General features: G+C 38.1%; 1 protein-coding gene across 3 annotated transcripts; it reads right to left on the bottom strand.

Moving 5' to 3' along the window:
* Window positions 1-459: 459 nt before the first annotated feature.
* Window positions 460-21,685, bottom strand: cyfip2 (cytoplasmic FMR1 interacting protein 2). Of its 3 annotated transcripts, none has more exons than XM_026280454.1 (29): window positions 21,526-21,685; window positions 16,702-16,851; window positions 16,518-16,607; window positions 13,644-13,721; window positions 13,118-13,219; window positions 12,613-12,794; window positions 12,404-12,500; window positions 12,069-12,197; window positions 11,884-11,988; window positions 11,706-11,794; window positions 10,955-11,192; window positions 10,587-10,879; window positions 10,371-10,518; window positions 10,126-10,279; window positions 9,871-10,027; window positions 9,431-9,527; window positions 9,270-9,346; window positions 9,055-9,163; window positions 8,836-8,955; window positions 8,470-8,669; window positions 8,290-8,377; window positions 8,032-8,175; window positions 7,847-7,937; window positions 7,212-7,345; window positions 4,484-4,556; window positions 4,153-4,247; window positions 2,909-3,147; window positions 2,658-2,805; window positions 460-2,124 (listed from the first exon to the last, which is right to left on the bottom strand). In XM_026280454.1, exons 2-29 carry the CDS (start codon window positions 16,816-16,818, stop codon window positions 1,957-1,959), a joined length of 3,762 nt encoding a protein of 1,253 aa, XP_026136239.1. In that variant the 5' UTR covers window positions 16,819-16,851; window positions 21,526-21,685; the 3' UTR covers window positions 460-1,956. The 3 variants fall into 3 exon arrangements, with proteins under 3 accessions (XP_026136239.1, XP_026136241.1, XP_026136242.1); XM_026280456.1 differs by having other exon boundaries at window positions 7,215-7,345; window positions 21,526-21,684; XM_026280457.1 differs by lacking the exons at window positions 460-2,124; window positions 2,658-2,805; window positions 2,909-3,147; window positions 4,153-4,247; window positions 4,484-4,556 and adding an exon at window positions 4,993-6,372 and having other exon boundaries at window positions 7,215-7,345.
* Between the last annotated feature and the right edge of the window lie 112 nt (window positions 21,686-21,797).

The raw sequence follows: 21,797 nt of genomic DNA, 5'->3' as shown, positions 1-21,797 counted from the left end.
GTTTTGGAAGACAAAACAACAAAAAACACCCCGGATTCCTCACATTTCCAGCTGTGCCATCATCCCCATGTGGAGGAAATGTTTATCCAGTGCTAAGTGCCTCATGCATTAGATGAAATGCCTTTAAAAACAAGGCAATTAATTACATCCTATTGAGACCAACCCAAGGTGTGAGAAATGCCAGGAACTTACTGATTAAATCACCAATTGGGCATTAACACTGTCATATCTTAAGACTCTTTCTTAAAGATGAAATAAAGTTTGAGGCTAATACATCAAGTGAGCATTGCAATGTTCTCTACTTTGATGTTAAAAGAAAACTTTTGAATCAAACTGAAAGATGCTTGATTGTGATAATCTAGAGCTCAAATCTAGATTAAAATGCTGGTGCAAGTCAATGATTTATATGAAATTCTGAATAATTTAAGTTAAATGCAAATAAATAAATAAAATAAGCCATTTTCCGTTAGATCTTTTTTATTTCATGGAAATACAACATAATTATAACTCCTGTTCAGAAACATTTGTTGTACATTGTACTATTTTCTCCTTTTTTTGTATTTCAAAACATAATCACTTGTACAACAATATGAACAAAAATCTCATTTCACAAATAGATCCATGATGACAATAAATTACACCTGCCATGCTTTGAGTTTTTAAAACGGCACTTCCTTAAAGTAAAAAAAAAAAAAAAAAAAAAATCCATAATTGTTCACATATTAACCCTTCCAAGAGCAAGAAAAAAAATCTACTTTGATGCATAAATAGATTACAGGAAAATACCCATTTAATTCAACAGTTATTTAAAAACAGATTAAAATCGATCTGGAAAAAAAGGAAATAACAGAATATGATGAACATTCATGAGGTTACATTTACAACAGCCACATAAATTACAAAACTGAAGAGAACGCTTGCCAATCTGTCTAACACTGTTGAACCAAAGGGCCTGTGAGGGTAAATACTGAAACATTTCTGGAAGTTATATTGAATGGTGGATGTCCAATGTTTTCCCCTTTTGTCCGTTATTGGTCAAGGTAATGCAGTATTACTACTGCAGTCTTTAACAATAAGAGGTGATTAAAGAGATGTCATCACAGCACAAATCCAGTTATTAGTACTTCAGAACTGCTTCGCTATGGTTATTGTGTATAAAATAGCCCACATTAACAGTCCAAAAACTGACAAAAAAGATAAGTGAGGTTACTTTTCAGTAGTTGAGGCAAATACTGATACCAGTTAAGTACCAATAAAATTAGAACAAGTACTACACGCAATTCATGACAGCATTAAACTGCACCATTCACAATGATGGATGTTACAAATGCAAAGATCTGTAAACCAGTGCTGTAATACAATAAAGAGAACAGAATGCTGTAAACAATTCTGGCCATAAAAGAATTAAAAAAGGGGGAAATTATTATGGATATTTGTATCCATAGTTGTACTTTTGCTTTTTGGTCTGTAATATTATAGTACAAACAATATTAGGATATATGGAGTTTGTGAGGTACATGCAAATACTATTATAAATTAAATCTGTATGGGCATGATGTTAAAAAAAGACATTAATTGACATGAATCATGTTTTCTCTTAATAATAAAAGTCATTTATATTTACTTTTTTTTTGTACTAGAACTTAAACAACATTTGTTCAAATTTCCTCTGGTGACTTGGAAATATTTTCAGTAGTCGTAAATCTCTCAAAGTGGTTCACTTCAAGTCTCTTTCAAAAGGGATAGTGTGTGTTGATATTCATAAGGGTTAGATAACAGCTGGGGCAGACTGAGAAATCTACTGTGTTTTTTAACCATGTGGCGAGACTGGAGGTTCGTCTCTTGTTTAAATAAAGCCGAGACAATCTTGAAAGCTCTAAGTTCCTGTACACTACGTTTGGGACCAATGTCACACCAGAGGAAGAATAGGATAGCTGGAAGTCAAATAAAGTTTGTTTAACATGTGGTGGCCAGAGACTGATGTATAGGAGGCTGGAAACAGCGAACATGCTCCACTGTAGAACTGTCCGTCTCCACAGCCTTCATGTACTTGTTGAGGATGGCGAAGATCTCGTTGTTGAGAATCTGATACTTTCTGATGCGGTCTGCCATCTTCTTCAGGGGCTGAGAGTTACACCACAGAACATTACATACAGAAGACCATATTTACAAGTACATTTACCTTTCAAAAGTTTGGAGTCTGTATGATTTTAGGATTTTGAAAGATGTCTCTTATGCTCAACAAGGCTGCATTTATTTGAACAAAATAAAAACAGCAATACTGTGAAATATTATTACAATTTAAAATAACTGTTTTTTTATTTAAATATTATATATTCCTATGATGGCAAAACTGACTTTTCAGTGTCACATGATCTTTCAGAAAACATTATTTATGCTGATTTGCTGCTCAAGACACTTGTGCTAATTAATATATTTTTTTAAATCATGATGCATATTTTTTTTTGAGTACTGTTTGATAAATAAAAAGCAGAAACAGACCTGTATTAACATTACAAATGCATTTACTGCCACTTTTGATCAGTTACATTAGTGTTTAAAACATTAGTGTTTATTTCATTGCTGACTGTTAAGAGCCTCCTGCAATGATTCATGTCATTTTTAAATAGTTGAAATCTATGGAATCAGAAACGTACCACATTTTTAATGATCTCATCTTTGCCGTCCTGCCTCTGGACCTTTAGCAAGTGGTAGCAGAAGTCGAAGAGGTCAAAGCGACGTTGTTGTCCCAACAGCACAATAATGGCACATCCAGCCCAGTTCAGACCATCACCGAAGCACTGCCTAAACACAAAAAAAACCCCAAAACATTTCAGTTATATGATGTAAACCTAAATCAAGTGCTTGCTTATTATTAAAAAGAGCCATGTTGAATGTATATGCATACTCTGCAGTGAACTCGTGTGTCCCCACAGGGATGCAGTACACAAACTGCATGGCGCTCCAGAGGCGGTGGAACTCCATGCACTCATCCACATGCATGACGCCATTGGTGGGGGGAGGACCTCGCCACACACTGTCCTGCAGGAAGCTGCGAATGCGCGTCAGGATGACCTCAAACATGGACAGACCACAGCACAGACGCTCCTTCGTCAGCAGGTCTCCTTCTCGTGCTATTGCAATTTGCTAAAAAAGTTGATAAAAAAAAACAAAGTATTTGGTTAAAATGGTTACCAATTCAAAAGTCTGGGGTAAGTCAGACTTATTTTTTCTTACTCTATTCAGCATAAATGCATTTAACTGATCAAATGTGAATGTAAACGCATTTAAAATGATACAAAACATTTCTATTCAGAAACTGAATGCGCTAGTGTTAAAAGGGGTCATATGATGCAATTTAAATGTTTCCTTTCTGTTTGGAGTGTTACAAGCTCTTGGTGCATGAAAAATATCTGTAAAGTTGCAAAGACTAAAGTCTCAAATCCAAAGAGATATTCTTTGTAAAAGTTAAGACTCTGCCACGCCTCACTAAAACAGCTCATTTAAACACACCCCCACACGTCTACGTCACTATGTGGAAATAGAAAGAAAGGCGGCATGGTTTTGTAATCGCAGTAGTGTTGAAGCAGCCATGTCAGGGAGATGCTATGTGTATCTAGGCAAAAGCAAACGCACTTTATTTGGCCTTCAAAAAGTAGATGGATTTAGGAATCTTTAAGATTACTTACAACAGAACAACAACACATTTAATGGACGTCTGTTTCTTGAACCTAGGAGAGGTTCCTGCACTTCTGAATCAGCTACTGTAAGTGTTTTGTTATTTAAGTATTTGCTATTGTCTTTACATTTATTTTGAAAGATGAAGCTTGCGATTATGGAAAGGGGTGCAATATTTCTGACAAGTGCTGGAGGTGTTCAGCCAATCACAATGCTCTGTGTCAGTTGGCCAATCAGAGCAGACTGCGCTTGTCGGATGGAAGGACTTTGTAGAAAAAGACACGTTTGAGAGAGGCGAGGCATAGAGGACTAACAGTAATGTACAGTATTTGAAAAATAATGTTTTTTGAACATTAAAGCATGTCCAAATATCCTATTACACCAAATACACAAAATAATGAACTTTAAAAAAGCATCATATGACCCCTTTAAATACGTTCTGCTACTGACAAATGAGATCTGTGAGTGCCTCACCTGTGGGGTCCCAAGTCTCTCAATGAGGGGCACCAGGTGAAGAGGAGCGTACTTTGCCTCCAGCCTCTTCATCCTCACCTCAAGTCGCTCCCCCTCTGTAAAATTCATCATTAAAAGGAAGACTTCAGCAGGTATACAATTATATATACCTTTGTATAGCAATGCTTTTTGGTTGATTTTGATTGCTTCCATTGTCCTCATTTGTAAGTCGCTTTGGATAAAAGCGTCTGTTAAATGACTAAATGTAAATATATATTTATATTTAAAAACTCTAAATCAGAAAGCACTGAAGAAGAACATGATCTTGTAGTTTGCGAATGTGATTTTTCACCTTTGATGTAGACCCTTGGGAGGATGTTCTGGAAGGGTGCAGCATGAAGTAAATCACAAACTTCTTCCTGTGACTGAGTTCAAACAAACATCAGAGAAACATGACGGGGAATGAATGAACTTCTTTATCACACTGTTAAATGAAATCTGATTCAAGCTTTACAGAGCACAAACATCACACGCATCAGTGTGAAAATGGGTTAGTCATGACTCATAATTTGTATGAAAATGTGAAAATGTAACATTTTGGTGCTAAATATGATGATAAATAAGTAGAATAGTTGTTGACTGAGAAGCTCGGTCTGAAAACAGGTAAATGATTATCCCAAATATAGTACAGATAAAAGGATAAATAGCACTGGTTGACTCTACTCCAAAGTTTGAAACAATTACAGAACATTTCCTTTAAAATCACCTGCATTGAGTATTTATATTACATATAGTAAAAATAATTTTTGCTTAAATAGTGGCATAAACTTTATTTTAATCATTTAACACTATAATTTTATTTTATTTTTTTAATATACTCACTTTCCAACTCACTTTCTATTCAGATGATCTCCGGGTCTCTAGCATAGATCATTGAATCTGATTAGACAGTTAGCATCTTGCTAAAAAATGACCAATGAGTTTCTATATTTTTCCTTTTTAAAACTTGACTCCAATCCCCAGCACAAACTACACAAACTAGCTGGGGACTATTTTCAGGTGCTGCGTAATATCACTGCACCTAAAATCACTTGACTACTACACTGGAATGAGATTATAGTTCCGAGCCATATAAAATCTAAAACTTTTCATTTTGCGCCAGTCTTATAGTACACAATGTAACTACAGAAGAGTCTAGTTTTAAGTAGGACAAATAATGAAACTCTTTGGTTATTTTTGACCGAGATGCTAATGGTCTAATCAGATTGAATGGTCTATGCTAAGCTAAGTTAAAAGTGCTATCGCCAGACCTAGAGATCAGCTGAATGGGTTCGAAAACTTTAAAACTCAACCGTTCAATTCTAGGGGAGTTGGAAAATTAGCCAGTTATTTTTTTTTTTTTTTTTTAAGTGCAGTGTTCCTTTAAAAAAACTTGTGTGTTCTATGATGTTTCTGAACACAAAAATAGGCCCAATCCACCAACTATAGACGACAAAATGTAGTTTTGCACATCCCTAACTATTAATATCCATTTTATTAAATCTCTACATCAATATTTACTAAATAAACCCAGAAAGATAAAAAAAGTGTGATAAATAAATTATTGTGGCAGGTGGTGTAAACCCTAAATGCAATGTGAAAGTAAAAAGGTCTTATGGTAATGACCTTCAAATCAATGAGGTACACAAGTCTGAGCAAAAATCACTTCATTCACAATAATAAAACAAGCACTGAACAACACCCAAACAAGAAGAGAGAGATGACCAGAAGAGCATCCTGACAGAAACGAGGTTAATGAGAGATCAGCGTGCAATGATCATCCGACACATTCACTATGCTTCAGAGAGAGACCCAAACAAAAACACAAGAGAAACAGTCAGAAGAAGAGAAGTGTATGGAAGCAGAAGTGCATCAGCACGGGACGTCACAGGCAGCCAGAGAGGAGTCGTGACTGCCATGAAAGCAAGGAAGACTTCCTTTGGAGGAAATGATACTAAACAAGCCTCTTAATATTAACCCAGTAGGAGTGTGCAGAGTCCAAACGTCACGACAGTGCCAGACGTTCACAGCTCCGTATTACATTTCAGTTTTTATTCTCTCATCTCGGTGACACTAGTGTCCTTGAATCCATGGCAGAACACGGCTCAAAAGTGACTAAAGAAAAAGTATAAAAACCAGGAAGAGTGTGCGTTCAGTCAGTTTGTGGTTCTGTTATATGAATGAGGCCTAATTCCTTACCACCTGTAGTTGTTGCCAGCGTGTAATGAGAAATAAAGTTGCTTTTTAGGGGCAGATGGCAGCAGTGTCCTCCACCCACACAAGCGTTAACATACACAGTAATTCATTAACATTCACATCCAGAAACACACACACTCTGGCATACACATCAGCATACAACACACACTTTCTACTAATTCAAATCTGCGTCTTTATGCAGCTGATTAGCAAAGCCAGGCTGAGTCATGTCAAGGACTGGGCCTTGAATTTTTGGTGCACCAATCGGATGTTTTCATAACAAAAAATATTTGCATAAAGGAAATCATAATTCTTCTGAAGTAAACCAGGCATTTTATGAAAGATCAGACCTGCCAACCTTTTGAGAGTATTTTGAGAACTGCAAAGGTGCAAAGCTTAGTTCATATACTTTCACACCATTTTGGCACTTACCACCACAACAACATGAAGAAAACAATCCAGTAATTTATAGCTGAGAGAGGGATAACCCCTTGAGAAAGCAATATTTTTTTAATACCAGCCAAATGTTTATTTATTGTAAATTTTAGCATAAGACTATAAGGGAAAACAAAACAAAAAAGTATCTCTACTTTAGTTGCCTCATTGAACACAATGGCGGCATTTGATTTTTCTGTTGATTGGAGTCACAAATCTTAGAATTGTTTTTTTGAGGTCAAAATGCACAAAATGTGTAGAAGTTGGCAGGTCTGAAAGATTAAATCTAAAATAGAAATCAGCTTTGAGATTTAAGTTTTAGATCAACTAATTAGGAGTAAAATGATAAACGATCAACTATGCATTTACACTACATCATGCAAAATGGAAGAGTAAGCCAGCGAGGGTCTCACCAGAGCTTGCTCGATGAGCAGACAGAAGAGAATGGCGTTGCCCACCTCCCTCAGACTCTGAAACACATCTGTCTTGAGCTCAGCGTACTCAATGATGTCCTTCAGCTGATGGTGGAAGAACTCCAGGATGCCTGACAAATTTTCCACATTCCGTAACATCGAAAACACTCCAGGCTAGGATCTCTATATGCTACAGTTACAGTCTTCTTAACAAGCTATAAAATATGTTTAACAAAGAGTTATACAAATGTACTTGTACTAAATTAACAAATTAAATTGACAGCTCTAATATAATTACATTTATATTAAAGCATTTAGCAGACACCTTTATCAAAACAAGCTTATAGTGCACAGTTTAATATTCTTATTTTAACATCTTATGTTTGTATCCTATTCTTTGTATTTACTCTATTTACACTCTGATTGAAGCATGTAAGATACACAGCTGCATTGATAGGAATACATAAATACATAAATCCCATAGTAAATCTAGACAGGTGGAGTTAGGGGAGGTAGAGGGATTCTGATGGTACAACTCTGCACTAGAATATAGTATATAAGCTAAAACATTTGGTCTCTGTACTCATTATTAGACTGTGACACGACTGGAGTGTTACTGGTCCTGATCTCACCTGGGGATCCGTACTCGTGACGAGGGAGACGGCAGATCTTGGGCATCACCTCTATGAGGGTCTTTACATACTGCAGGATGGTGCCTTGCAACTGGAAAAGACAGATGGACAGGATAAATGAAAAAAGGAAATGTAAAAAAAAAAAAAGTCCAACTATGTGCACACTAAACAGAGAGACATAATACCAAGCTCTTGACAATCTTGAGCAGCTCCTCCATCACCACAGCGATGCCCTGGTAACCAAGAAGACGGCAGATTGTTTTGAAGTGCGGAGGACCCACAAAGTTCCTGTAGGAACTGTAGATGTGGGAGTAAGCAATGTTCAGAGGCTGAAAAACAGAGCGAGCTGTTTAAAAATAGACACTGATGTTCTCTAGTACACTACATGAAACACATTTAAGTCTTTGGTTTAGTATCACAAGCTAATCATGCTGCTAACAAACCTTGGAGCCATACAAGTAATAAGGCTGGACATTGGCAGGTTTGTCCCTCTGAGGCTCCTGGGTAAAGGGAATGGCTGTCCGCACAAACCTGTTCCGTGAGATTGAACACTTTTGTTAACGTTGTCATCTATATTGAACCACATTAGTACAGATTTGTATGTACAATTTATATTCATCGACCTGTTGGTGGAGCCATTATAACAGTAGTTTGGTAAGAAGTCAAAATTGAGTTCCCAGAAGACATGCAGCGTGATGCGGCCGTATGGAGCAGACACGTTGTGGTTGGCCTCACGAAACATGGCGTCAAAACTGTCCAGGGTCATGTGCTTCGAGAGCAGGCGATGAGTCAACCTGTTGATTTCCATCAGCCATTCAAGCTCCTGAAACACAGGGAACAAACCAATTTCAATATTCCAAAGTTCTTCTAAATCAAGAGACCAGATGTCAAAATGCGAAAGAAAATTGTCTGTACACTTGTAATACCAAAAGAATACTGATTTTGATGACAATAAATACCAAAACAGTCTAAAAGCATGTGTTTCTCACCACTATGGAGGTGAGGTCCTCGCTCTCAAAGCGGCTGATGGCCTGATCCAGGGATTTGTACATGGCTGCTGAGATCCTCTGGGTTATCAATCTGTTCAGGTCAATGGAGCGACCCAGCAGCTAAAAAAGCACAAGCATGTTAGATTTATCATTTAGAGTGTATTCTGAGTGAAACAGAGTTGCCTATTCTTATTTGTAATGGGTATAATGTCTGCACACCTGCACATGTCTCTGTTTGAGCAGTGTTTCGTAGCGGTTTGAAGGCGGGTATGGAATGATCACACCGTAGTTCTTACACTCAGCACGGAAGCGTTTGTCTAGGAGGACACTGTGAGGAAGAGAAAGAAGCATATGATCTATAGCAGAGTCATTTCTTTGATTCGACCTGAAATTAAACTTGAAAAGCGTTTAAGATGAGACAGGGGTATTGTTACCTTCCAGCCATTGCTTTGTAGTAGGCAAATATCTGGTCAGCTAACTTGTACACAAATTGATCAAAACACAGGTTGACCTATAATGAAAAAGAGATTGCTTCAGTTTTTATTAAAATATCTTTGAATGGAAGACAATATCAAACAAGTCTGTGACACTCTACCTCCGCCTCTATCTCATCATAGAGGAATTGCTTCTTGAATTTGGTGAGGGCATAATAACCACTATCATTATAAAGGTCCAACGGATACAACACATATCTGAAAAAAAAAAAAAAAAAAAAAAAAAGATTAATCTGAAAAATGCTATAATCTGACAGACAAAATCAGTCAGTGTTCATATACACTACCGCTAGAGTTGGTAAGATTTTTCTTTTACGCCCATTAAGGTTGCAGGTTTTTCAGGATTCTTTGATAAATAGAAAGTTCAAAGGAAACAGCATTTATCTCAAATCAAAATCTTTTTTAACAATATAAATGCCTTCACTGTCCCCTTCGACAATTTAAACACATCCCGAACACAGAATAAATATAACACCGACTCCAAACTTCTGAATCCTAGTGTAGCTTAATAAATAGAATAAACTGTGTATGTGGCACATACTCCATCATGGAGGGCTCTTTGGTCTCCAGAATGTGGTCGGTGAGGATCCAGGGCATGGACATCTCGATGGGGAACTGGATGCGACGGCCCATGGTGAGCTCCAGAAAGAACTCTCGGAACCACAGTTGGGACAGATCACAACACTGCTGCAGGGCCTCTAACAGCCAATCACGAGAGAATGAGACATTTCTCAGTCTATATTGACATGTAAAGATGATACAGTTGCACTATAGAAAACAGTTGCTTTTGTCTCACCACTGAAGTTCAGGAGATGGGTGAAGAAGAAAGACTGCTTGTGGAAGTCCTCTATGGCCTGAACGATGGGGCCATCCAGACTGCTGCGAAGAGTCTTTTTAGAGCCACTTTTATCAGCGATGAGAGACTCCAGCATGGTGCGCACCATGTAGAGCTACAGGACAGGGAGGAACACCTACTACTCAGAAACAATCTTTATAAACAGCACTAAATATCATCTATGTTACAAACAGAATTGAACTGACTTGTGTGCTCGAGGGGCCAACAGCACGACGGGGAACTTTGATGTCGAATCCTCCTTTGGGGTCCTTCTCTCCCCTCAGACAGGGGTCATTAGGAGGTTCTCTTCCTCCTTCCCAATCACAGATGGTTTTGCGAATTGCCTGAAGTACACTATATAGAAGCAAGGTGAGAAGTAATGCCCAAAAAAGTATGTATTTTTCCTGTGGTGTATATCTTACCTGATGAGAACGTTCTTCTTCTTGCGCACAGCCTGTCTGAGTGGCTCTCTCAGGATCACTTGTGCAAAGTCCTGCAGGGCAGAGTAGATTGTGTGTCTGATGGCCTGGTTGAACACACTCTCCATCCGGCCCATCAGAACCTGAAGACCCTTGATCATAGCTATGACCTCCACCAAGGCGAACTTCTCCTCGCTGGTGTAGTTGTAGCGTGTGGCGCGTTCATACTCCTCAGCTGTGCCCGGACAGTCCTTGTTGCAGAACTTATCAGTCGGGTGGACTAGTTTCCAAGAGTACTAGAGGAAGAGAAGATATGTGGGATCGATGGAGAACTGGAATGCTTCCAGCTGCTTAAATGATCTCAAACATACCACTTCCATGACATGAGTGCTCCACTTGGACAGAAGCTGCAGTCCTCTGAGTGCAAGGTCGAAAAGCTCCTTGTATTCCTCATCAGACTTCTGACTGTCCAGCCCTGATCCAGTCACCACCTCACTGTTACTGTAGCGCGCCAGCTCAGAGATGAAGCGGATGTGGTCGTCTCTGATCTGCACCATCTGCTCGCACAGGTTATACTGCGGACTGATGCTGCTCTGAGTGCAGGTCCACCTGAGAGAGAGTGAGAGGAAAGAAGACACTACTAAAAAGATGATAAAAATACAGTGACAGCAGTAACATCAACAGTAACATGTGGAATAAACAACTGTTTTCTATTTTAATAGATTTTAATTTGTAATTATTCCTATCAAGTAAAAACTGAATTTGCAAGAAATTATCCGCTCGAGAAACACTTCTATTACGTCAACATTTATTGTCAATGTTCAAAAAAGCTGTGCTGGATAATATTCTTGTGGAAACTGTGACATTTTTTTAAGATTCTTTGATGAATAGAATGTTCAAAAGAACAGTATTTATTTGAAACCGAGATCTTTTATGAATACATCATAAATGTCTTTATTGTCACTTTTGATGCAACTCTTGTAACTGAATAAAAAAGTATAAATATATTCCAAAAATAGTTAACCAGTTAGGTAATGCCAACAGGAGAACTAGTATCAGATGAAAAACAATGCACTTGTGGTTACACGGTGTGCTTTTTATCTTAAAAAGTCAGTTACTCACTTGGACTTGTTCTCTTCATAGTGAGCACTTGTTTCTATGTATCGTGACAGCTCGATCTGCATGTCTCCAAACAGAGGCACAACCTGAAGCTGTAAAGGCAACCAAAACAAAGCTCCACTCAGAGGATTGTGACAAAAAAACAGTCCATTTTCAAGAGATCCGGAACGTCTGTCTTCACCTTAAAGAACTTATCGATTTTGCTAAGGTTTATCCTTTTCTTTGCATCCAGCTTGTAGATGTTGCTGACATTTCCATCCATCAAATATAGGCCAAAACCCATGACCTGAAACACAGAGCCATGCCTTCGTTTCTAAAGATCTTTCAACGAGGTCTAAAAGCTTAAGCAGGAATGGATGTGCTCACCTTTAGCAGCATGTGTTTCTCACTGGGGGTCAGGTACATCTTGTTCTCGTAGTAATCCACACAGATGTTGACAATATCAGCCAGCAGCTCCTCATAACCTGGGATCACCTCCAGCTGCTGGTGCAGACACTGGACAAACATCACATAAAACATGACACGCTGCACGCAAATGAACAGTGAACAGAGAAACTTTAGGGGAAGACAAGACTATCGATTAAAAATGTCTTTTTCCTCACACAAGCCTAACATATAGTTACAGAAGCTGTATGGACCATTTTTATGGTTCCTTTTTGGTGTTTTAACATAAATATGACTATATTTGAAGTTAAACATACCTGTGTGATTCTGTTGTGATTGGCTAAAAACATAGAGAGGTTTTGAGACTCCTGGATGGACTGTGGGTCAGCCATCTTTCTCAGAAATTGAGCTGCTCTGTAAAGAAGACACAGAAGAAATATGGATTTTGTTTATTTTTATATTGCATGCATGCATGTATGTCACAGTGCTTTAATGACTCGTTTAAATTTAAGCACGACCATTATACCTCTTGTAAGCAGAGTGGTCATTTTTAACACTGCACTTCATGTTCTTCAGTTCGTCCAGCACAGCAAACATGTTAATGAACTTTCCTAAAGTAAGGAGGTAGGCCTCGGACACAAAGTCTTTCCTGCGCTCAGCATGACATAGTCGCTTTACCTCGCTGCAGAAACGTTCAATGGCCTTGCGCTAGAAGGAGGGATATCAATGTTAAAGCCATGTACTAACTAAATGTCACAACTCTCAATTACAATTTTGAAAGCACAGCAAAACCTATGCTATGCTACTTATTTACTACACTCCTTTATTTGAAAAGTTAAATCTATATTTTAAGGAATTAAACGGAATGTTGCTTTCAAGCATTTGTTATTTGTTATTAGCAAATAAAAATAAAGAGATAAGAAATAAAAAACGAGCAATGAGCATTTCTCCCTCTTTCTTATCAGAGTTGTTGTTTGATGAATAATCATGACATTTGAGGATTAATAAGGATTTAATAGTTCCTCTCTCACCTGGAAGTACATGAATTTCATAAGCTTGGTGACCTCAGGTTCCAGCACCTCCACAGTCTTCTCGTAGATCTCCACTCGGTTTGGCTGCTCGTTGCACTTCACCTGATATGCACATGAGGGCGTCATTAAACTGGCAGGATTCAGATTATGAATTATGAGCCTTTTCTCTGCAGAGAGGAGTGAGTGTAGGGCAATCATGTTGTTGAACTGGGTCCTCCTTTCAATCATATCTTTTAGATAAGCAATCGAAAAAGGGTTCAGATTCTCTTCGGACAGACAGCATATCATAAACAACAAGACTTAGCACATAGACTTTTGAATGCTGGCAGCAACATTCACAAACTTCAATAAATCTATGCATATGTAACTTAATAGCCCATTATAATCGAGTTCCTCTTCTGCACCACGACACACCTGATAGTAAAACAGTATGTGGGCCAGTCGGCCAAATTGTGCATGCATTTGAGAATACACCTCACATCTGAGCACTGATACTGCATTGGATGTCACGTGTGTGTGTGTGTACCTGAGGAATGGCTCTGGAGCAGCTCCTCCAGGTGTATAACATGACGGCATACTCGTGCCCCTCCTCCAGCATTTCATTCTGAGAAGAAAAAAACAGTTTGAAAAAGAGGAAAATGAACAACAACTTGACAGGAACCAGTCATATAATCTCCTGGGAATTCCGTGTAAATGTGCGCTAGATCATTTTACTGACCTCATGCTTACAAACAACAATCCATCAAACAGTTTTTTTTTTTTTTTGCTGGAAGTGACCATTATTTCTTGCAAGGCAGCAATGATGGAACATTAAGTTTACAGACAGAGGGAGAGACGCCAAACCTAGAATCACCAGAGTCCTTGCAGTCTAGATAAGAGTTTTGTCATACATTTTATTTTGGACTGGGTGTAAAAGTCCCTAATTACGCTCCACTTTCCATTAATAAAACATGTAACCTGGATTTCTGCCAATCACAATTCAGTAGCATTCAGCAAGCATTACAACGAAGGCTTTGCAAACTAAATATTAGCAAAACTAATCAGTGGTTTGCCTAAACAACTAGTCAACAACAGCCTAAAGCCTGGTTCACACTACAGGAGTTTTAAGATCAGATTTATTTATTTATTTTTGTGTGCCCTCACCCGATGCATTCATACTAAGGCGGTTTCACTCCAGCGCTTCTCTTTCTCCTTACGGATGTGATGCGTTTTTGCCATATTATACAGACAGTTGTGTTACTACAAAATGTCAAGAAACAGTTTCCTCTATAGCCATTATCCAACGATAGTTTTGCAGTTTTGCGCATTGGCTGTGAAAGTACTGACGTAATCATATAGCCATCATCATCCCGATTTAAATCCTAAATATCAAACATGTTTGATAATAATCGGGGCTGCCCCGATTTGGGTGCGAGCAGATCGGGAGGTGCGAGATTCGACCGGTGAACACCGCACATTACCAGATAATCCGCGCCGAAAATCGGGACAGATCGACATGATGTTTGCTCCGATTCTAGGGAGGGGGAAATCGGGGCTAAATCGGGCTAAAAATCCTGTAGTGTGATTTTTCAGAAAATGTGAAATAAAGTACACTTGGTAATTTAACTTATTGAAATAGTTTTTTATAATTCTTTTCTCTGAAATTGTCCTCTTTGTTGTCTTTCATTGAAAGCACTAGACTTGTCAAACTTACTAATTAAACGTCTACAAAACATCTGAATATAGTCTGTATGTTAAGTTGATTTAAATGTATAAAAGTGAGACAAAACAAAGAACATAAAGAGGGTTTGATTTCAATAGGCCTACACTGCTCACCTTGCAAAAACTGTATTAAAATCCTAAATCCAAGTTTAGTGAGACCACATCATTCCTCCAGCGACTTGTGTATAGAATACAAAGTCTACATCTATGCTCTCGTCTCATTAGAGATTTAGCAGAAGGTTGCTGAAGCAAACAGGACCTCCAGTCCTTGAGGAGTAATGTGCACTCCTGTTTGACAGTCCACACACATCCACGAGCCACTGAGCCGTGAGAGGAAGAGGTGGAGTAGATCCTTCAATACCATTTCTATCCAGCACAAACCCCCACAGAAACTAAACTGTACAAAACAAGCATAAACAAGGGTGTCTTTGTGAAAAGGTGTTTGTCCTGAGCTTTCTGCCTCACGCCTCTGCTAAAACAGAATTGAAACTGATGGGGTTTTGATATGTTACAAAATATCTTGTCCAGTTTACACATGCCTGGCCCTTACAGTAAATAGTCATTACAGTTGCAAATCTGTTGATATGGTTTGAGATGTTTATTTCAGAATTCTCACAAAGCAATCCATGTTTGGGATAATGAAAGCCAAGTTTAAATTGATTTGAACTTGAACCCAGTTCTAGGCTCAGCACTAGGGCTGTTATTTTCAACGCTTTTCATGTGACTCCTGGGAGATATCATCAGGAAACACAGTAGCCCCTTCCACACTGCGATTCTGGAAAGTACACAAGTAATGTGTCCCGGTAATTGTTCCCGGGTCGCTAGATTTTGTCCCTTTCACACACTGCCAGTGATTACCCGGAATATGTGCGTGCGTTCACACACAAACCATAATGGTCCCGTAATGACACGTGACATCAGGATGTGACGTGTAATGTACGAGTCGAAAACGCTAGGCACGTTAACTTTCACTTAAGCTGGCGAACGATCTCAGCTTCGGCGCGTAAAGTGAGGAACTAACTGATCTCTGCTTCATTACAGTTTGCACAAATATTTTTTGTCGTAAACACTGATCTGCCTCCAAAACACCTGGTAAAAAAGTCACATGATAACGTGTATCATCACCACGACACACCCTTTACGGCATTAGTTCTGGCTTTTGTGGATTCTTTTTTTTTAGGATTATATAACGAATGGAATGTTCAGATAACCATTTGAAGTAGTTTATTTGAAATAGCAATAATTTTTAATATTATAAATGTCAATTTTGATTAAATTAATGCATTCACACTGGATAAATGTATTAATTCACAAAGAAAAAAAGCACAAAGTGTTACTTCAAGGTGCTCCACAAAAAACCATGACACTGCATTACAGTTTATTTTTAAAATTTTAATAAACTGTTAATTTATTACAGTTCCTAAAAATATGTTAATGATTTTTTTTTTTGTAAGTAAAGGGAAGGCAACTGCACTGGGAAGGCAACTGCACTGTTCTGGGCTGATTAAAATTTGGCTGTAACAAAGAAAAGCTAACATCAGATAAACTGAATGACATGTTTCTGCTTCTCAGTGCCCTTCTGATAAAGATTTCAGAAAGAGCAGCTTTGTTATAATGCAACATCCTTTCGTTATTGCTGCTCTGGTCACATGACCAGCAATTCTAAAGTGCTGTTTCACAAAGTCGTCCTTCTACTCACCATGCTGGAGTGCACAGTGGCCTGTTCAATGTAGCGGGCAATACCAGTCACAAACGCATTTCTGTCCTCGAAGTTGGTGTCAAAGTTTGCCTAGTAACAGACAGAAGGTCAGTCCAGTTATATCTAAATTTACTGTGAACTCTACATCCAACAACAAATACAAAAAAAATTTGTGTGAATGTACCTGGTACATGATGGAGGACGGTGGGGGTTCGATGCATGGCTGCTGGTCTGGGAGGGGAAGCTCCTCCAGCAGGTCCACATTGGACAGAGCATCCTCCAGGGTCACGTGGGTTGTCATGGCGACACAGGTTCACTCACAAAACAGCCCAATCTGAAACAAGACAGACAATGAGCTTTAACACCACCAGACAAGGATGCTGGACGATCAGGGATAATCAACTTCATATTTAAGTGAAACACAGTCTCTGAAACAATGGAATTTGAAATAAATAAATAAATAAATTCACGACCTTGAAGAAATCTCTTGTTCAAGTCTTTCATGCAGTTTCACTGGAGGAATTCAATTAGTCTCCAAAAACAAACACTGATGTGGCTACCAGCTAATTTTCAAGAATAAATGAAACTTTTACATGTTGTGCATGCTGTGCTAATTTTAGCATCTAACAAAGATTTTGATTTATTTCAAAAGTGATTATTAATTAGTGCTAATCTAATTAATAATTAAAACAATTTAAAGCAGGGTGATATGAACCAAGTCCTGAAATGAGTTATTTTATTTCACAATAAAAATATTCTGTATAATAATCACCATATTTAAGGTTTAACATTTTAGAAACCAATAAAATGTGATTATTCTCTACATCAATTTAAACATCACGTCTTAAAGGAGACATATTACATATTGTAAAAGGGGGGCGTAATAGAAGTCTCAGGTGTCCCCAGAATGTGTCCATTAAGTTTCAGTTCAAAATACCCCACAGATCATTTATTATGTAGTTTTGAAAACGCCTATTCTAAGTGGAGGCAGAAACACAGTTTCTGTGAAGGTAAACAGCTGGGAAAAGAAACTGCATGTTTATATTAGATCTATATTTTATATTAGACCCAATTACAGCACTTAAACACAGAAACAGTCAGATTTTCATGTCACCTTTAAGACATAATCAAAGGCCATGTATACATGTACACGGGTTTTTTATAAACTGAGGTTTTCCTACTTCCGTTTAAAAAAATGAATTAAAAAAATCTCCATTCCCATTAAAACACAAACGCATGCTATGATGCACTGTCAAGAGCATGCCAAGCCAACAGGTGGCGATATAATCTCAACTGTAAAGTAGGCTTGGGTGGTAATACGGTAATATGTTATACAGCGGGATCTAAAAATGGCAACGGTATCAGTTTCAATACGTCATAAAAAAACAAACAAACAATGCACTTATATAGGAGACCATATATGTCCCCGACTGGAAACTTGAATCCAAATGCCTCCAAACTACGTATTTTCCTGAGAGTCATGTGGCGGACAATATTTGATTTTTAATACCACTTTCGAGATTTGCGTTTTACACATAGCCTACTCTACTACGAAGCGGCACTACTTACCAAACATTTCACAAGGTTAGATGTTTGTCAGTGGTGCTCAGGATGTGCAAATCATCATCATATCAGTCTCCCCTTACTTCTCTCTGTTTATGTGGTAAGTGAAATGTTATATACTGTTATGTAAAAGGCAACTGCTAGCAAGCAGCTAACCATGTCCCTTTAGTGGCTCCGTAGAACGCATTATTTGTTTTCCGTGCCTTTCCGAATACGGATTCACTATTCAGGCACATCCCTGGTTAGGAAGTGTGGTTTGGTAAGTCGTATTGTCCATTTTAGACCAGAGGCTGACTTGACTTTTACCTCACCAAAACAATGCTTTGAATTTTATGCTACTTCAGTTGCTCCTGTGCAGAATGCATAGGCCAACCTTGGCCAAAAATGTCAAAGAATATTTATTTAATTCTGGAGGAAGAAAAAATGTTGAGAGAGAAAGGAGATTCAAACTTAGGTTGCCCACGTGTCCAACATATCTGTTATGCCACAGCACCAATACATTAAAAATAGGTCTTAGGATGTTATTCATGCATAATAAATATATGATTAATTTGTCCTGGAACAGAAAATAAGTGGCCTGACAGCCATCTGTCCAAGGAGGAGGCAGATTTTCCATCTTTACCTTCATCAAAGCTTGACAGAGCAGCAGGGAAACATGACTAGATGCGCATGATCATATCGTTAGATCGTATTGACCCCCCCCCCCCACCCCACCACCCTTTATGCGAAGTCAAATCAATCCATGTCACCTTACGGAGTGAGTATATGATGAAAAACAACTCCTAATTGAACAGTCGATTGTTAATATGTCACTTGCCATTTTTCTTGCCAACAGGTCACTAACAAATGCATACTGATACGCTCCACAGCACTTTAACAATACAGATTCATCTATGCTCCTGTAAAATAGGTGGAGTTTCCTTTCAGCATTTATGTCCTGTATCTCACAATATTGTGCAACTATGTAATACAAGTTTTTATTTAGACAACAGCAGGAAACATCAGCATCTCAAACATGTGAAGCTCCGATTCTTCCGAGCTGCTTCTGCAAAGCTTGTTCTGTCCTGAAAGAAAACTTAAGCTGTATGGCCCATTAGGACTCCAAGCGATCCCATTCTCTTTAGCGCCCAAGTATAAATCCTACAAAATCACTATATATTCTATTTGAAATACATTGTACATTTTATTTAGCTTAAGTACTAACAAATTAGCCTGTTAGCTTATACACATTTGCCCTTGCCCTACACATATTCACAACAGTGTTGGATGTCATTATATACTATACTCATAATACTATAATAAATGACTAAAATATTTAGCATCCAAAAGTGGAAGTAATTCAAATATCTTCTGCTTTTTACAACAGAACCTTAAACTACAGTACAGAAGTTTATACAGACAGTTTTTTTTAAAGACTATGCAGCATTCTAGTCATCGTGAACCTCAAGTGACTCATTTGGAAGGCTCTATACATGCAGCAGCATATAAATACTTTGCGTGAGAGACTTGCCTCACAATTGAACACATAGGCTAATCACATAGGCTATAGCCTAAGTGGAGTAAAGTCGATTTTTGAAATATTCAAAATGACTTTATGATTGTCAAAAAAACAACAACAACAACAACAACTCAATACACATTTCATAAATGTTATTGTACCTAACTGTGTCATGTTTAAAACCAGAGCTGGTGTGCATCAGAACAAAAATAAAAAAGCTAATGTACTTTGAGCCTTGGGGGTTTCCTGCACATTTAAATTTTCTGAAAAGATCACGTGAGGTGGTGTGAGACATGTTCAGACTGATAACAACCTCAGAGCTGAATCATTGTCATTCAAATAAAGGAAATAAAGGAATAAAGGAAGAAATCTATCATGACACCACCACGTTCCAAGTGGAAGAAGTGATCTGACAGGGAGAGAGAGGTAGAGACTGTGCCTGTGGGAAAGGATGCTGAGATACTAGAATAAACTTCCTCACATTGGCTGATTCCCATTGTACGGTGGGTTGCACTGTCTACATTCCTATACATTATAATAGCATTACAAAATCGCACCACCACTAACATAAATGCACGAGCCATATGCCTTTCACTCAGATACTACAAACATTAAAATCCATGTTTTTCGATCGTCTATCCCAGTGGTTACTTTAATCTTTCTGACTCCAAGGCACCCCTCAAAAATATTCGAAGGCCTCATGATTTTTCTAGTTGTTTATGATTTACTGTATAGACTATATAGATAAAGGGATAGGCTAGTTCACCTTAAAATGAAAAATCTGTCACTGATTACTCACCCTCATGTTGTTCCAAACCCATAAGTTTCATAAGTGTTCATCTTCAGAAAACAAATCAGAGAGATTTCTGATCCTGCATAGACTGCAACACAACTGAAACGTTCAAGGCCCAGAAAGGTAGGAAGGACATTGTATAGTCCATGGGACATCAGTGGTTCAACCATAATTTTATGAAACTACAAGAATGCATTTTGGGAAGAAATTTCTTTGATTATCAAAAATATCTTAATTTGTTTTCCAAAGATGTTCAATGGTCTTAGGGCGTTTTTATTTTGGGTAAACTATCCCATTAAAGATAAGTATTTTGAAAATCATTTTTTACTCACAATTTCTACCTGATACATAAAATATTGTAGAAATTGGCAAAACTATGAAAAAACATATCAATAAAATGCATGTGGTCTAGCCAGGGCTCTGAACCGGTTCAAGGAGCGAAAACGAAAACCGGAAAAAAACAAAATTTTGGCAAAAAAAAAAAAAAAAAAAAAAAAACAGAAACAAAATCACATTTTATAATTTATTATTTTTTATTATTTATTAAATAAAAGTCCTTAATCATAACATAAGAAAAACCCATCCACGCATTTAAAGGAAAACGCTGGAATCTGTTATTTAATGTGTCATACAGCAGATTTCTTAATCATCCAAGGCGTCTAAATAACGGTTCGGTTGGCAATAACCTAGCAACAGCCCTCAGTCACCGGACACCAGGGGTCGGAAATAATGGAAAAACATCCCAAAATGTGCTTAAGATGGAATGAAACGACACTGACAGCGAAGTAACCTAACTATGAACTAATGTAAACAAATAACGATAAAGCGCTTTATACCACATAGCTCGGAGATGTTTGAGATTACGTGAACGCGCACCCCCCTCACCCCACCCATAAAGCGGAGATGGTATCAGCAGCACCTCCATCATAATGAACCATATTCACCAAATTACTGTAAAACTCCCCCGAACGCGTACATGAAGGCGGCTAGCTTGAAAAAAACATCAAAGCCAAGCCGTTTTCGTTTTGAAAATATGACTGAGCATCATGCTGGGGAATAACGTTACACGCGCAGGTTGCTGCCATCATCTCTCGCGAACCGTCGAGCGAGCACTCTCATCTCTGTAATTCATGAAAATAATCACATTTACCTACCTGTTAATTGCATGTCCGCTCTTAAACTAACAGGCGGTTAGTGCAAAGGGGGAGAAACTGTGAGAAATAGCGTTCGCTCGGTGTAGTAGAATTGATGCTCTGGGTTCTGTCTCTATCCGCTAATCCACCCCACACAAAGAGCAGAAAATGGCTGCAAGTGCATGCTCTTAAAGAGACAGGCACCCATTTAAAAAGGCATCTCCGGTGTGAGTCATCAGTTTGCATCTCTATTTAGAAATGTCTTCGAGTCGTGCATTAATTTTTGTATGATT

Source organism: Carassius auratus, chromosome 14 (assembly GCF_003368295.1).
Source record: "Carassius auratus strain Wakin chromosome 14, ASM336829v1, whole genome shotgun sequence".
Taxonomy (NCBI): Eukaryota; Metazoa; Chordata; class Actinopteri; order Cypriniformes; family Cyprinidae; genus Carassius; species Carassius auratus.
This window is presented reverse-complemented; position numbering and strand designations above follow the sequence as displayed.

Coding starts and splice junctions, on each gene's coding strand:
- cyfip2 (XM_026280454.1), bottom strand. CDS start 16,818: ATGACAACCCACGTGACCCTGGAGGATGCTCTGTCCAATGTGGACCTG. Junction 10,280..10,370: donor TTGGCCCCTCGAGCACACAA/GTCAGTTCAATT, acceptor CCTGTCCTGTAG/CTCTACATGGTGCGCACCAT. Junction 8,176..8,289: donor ATTACTTGTATGGCTCCAAG/GTTTGTTAGCAG, acceptor TCTGTTTTTCAG/CCTCTGAACATTGCTTACTC.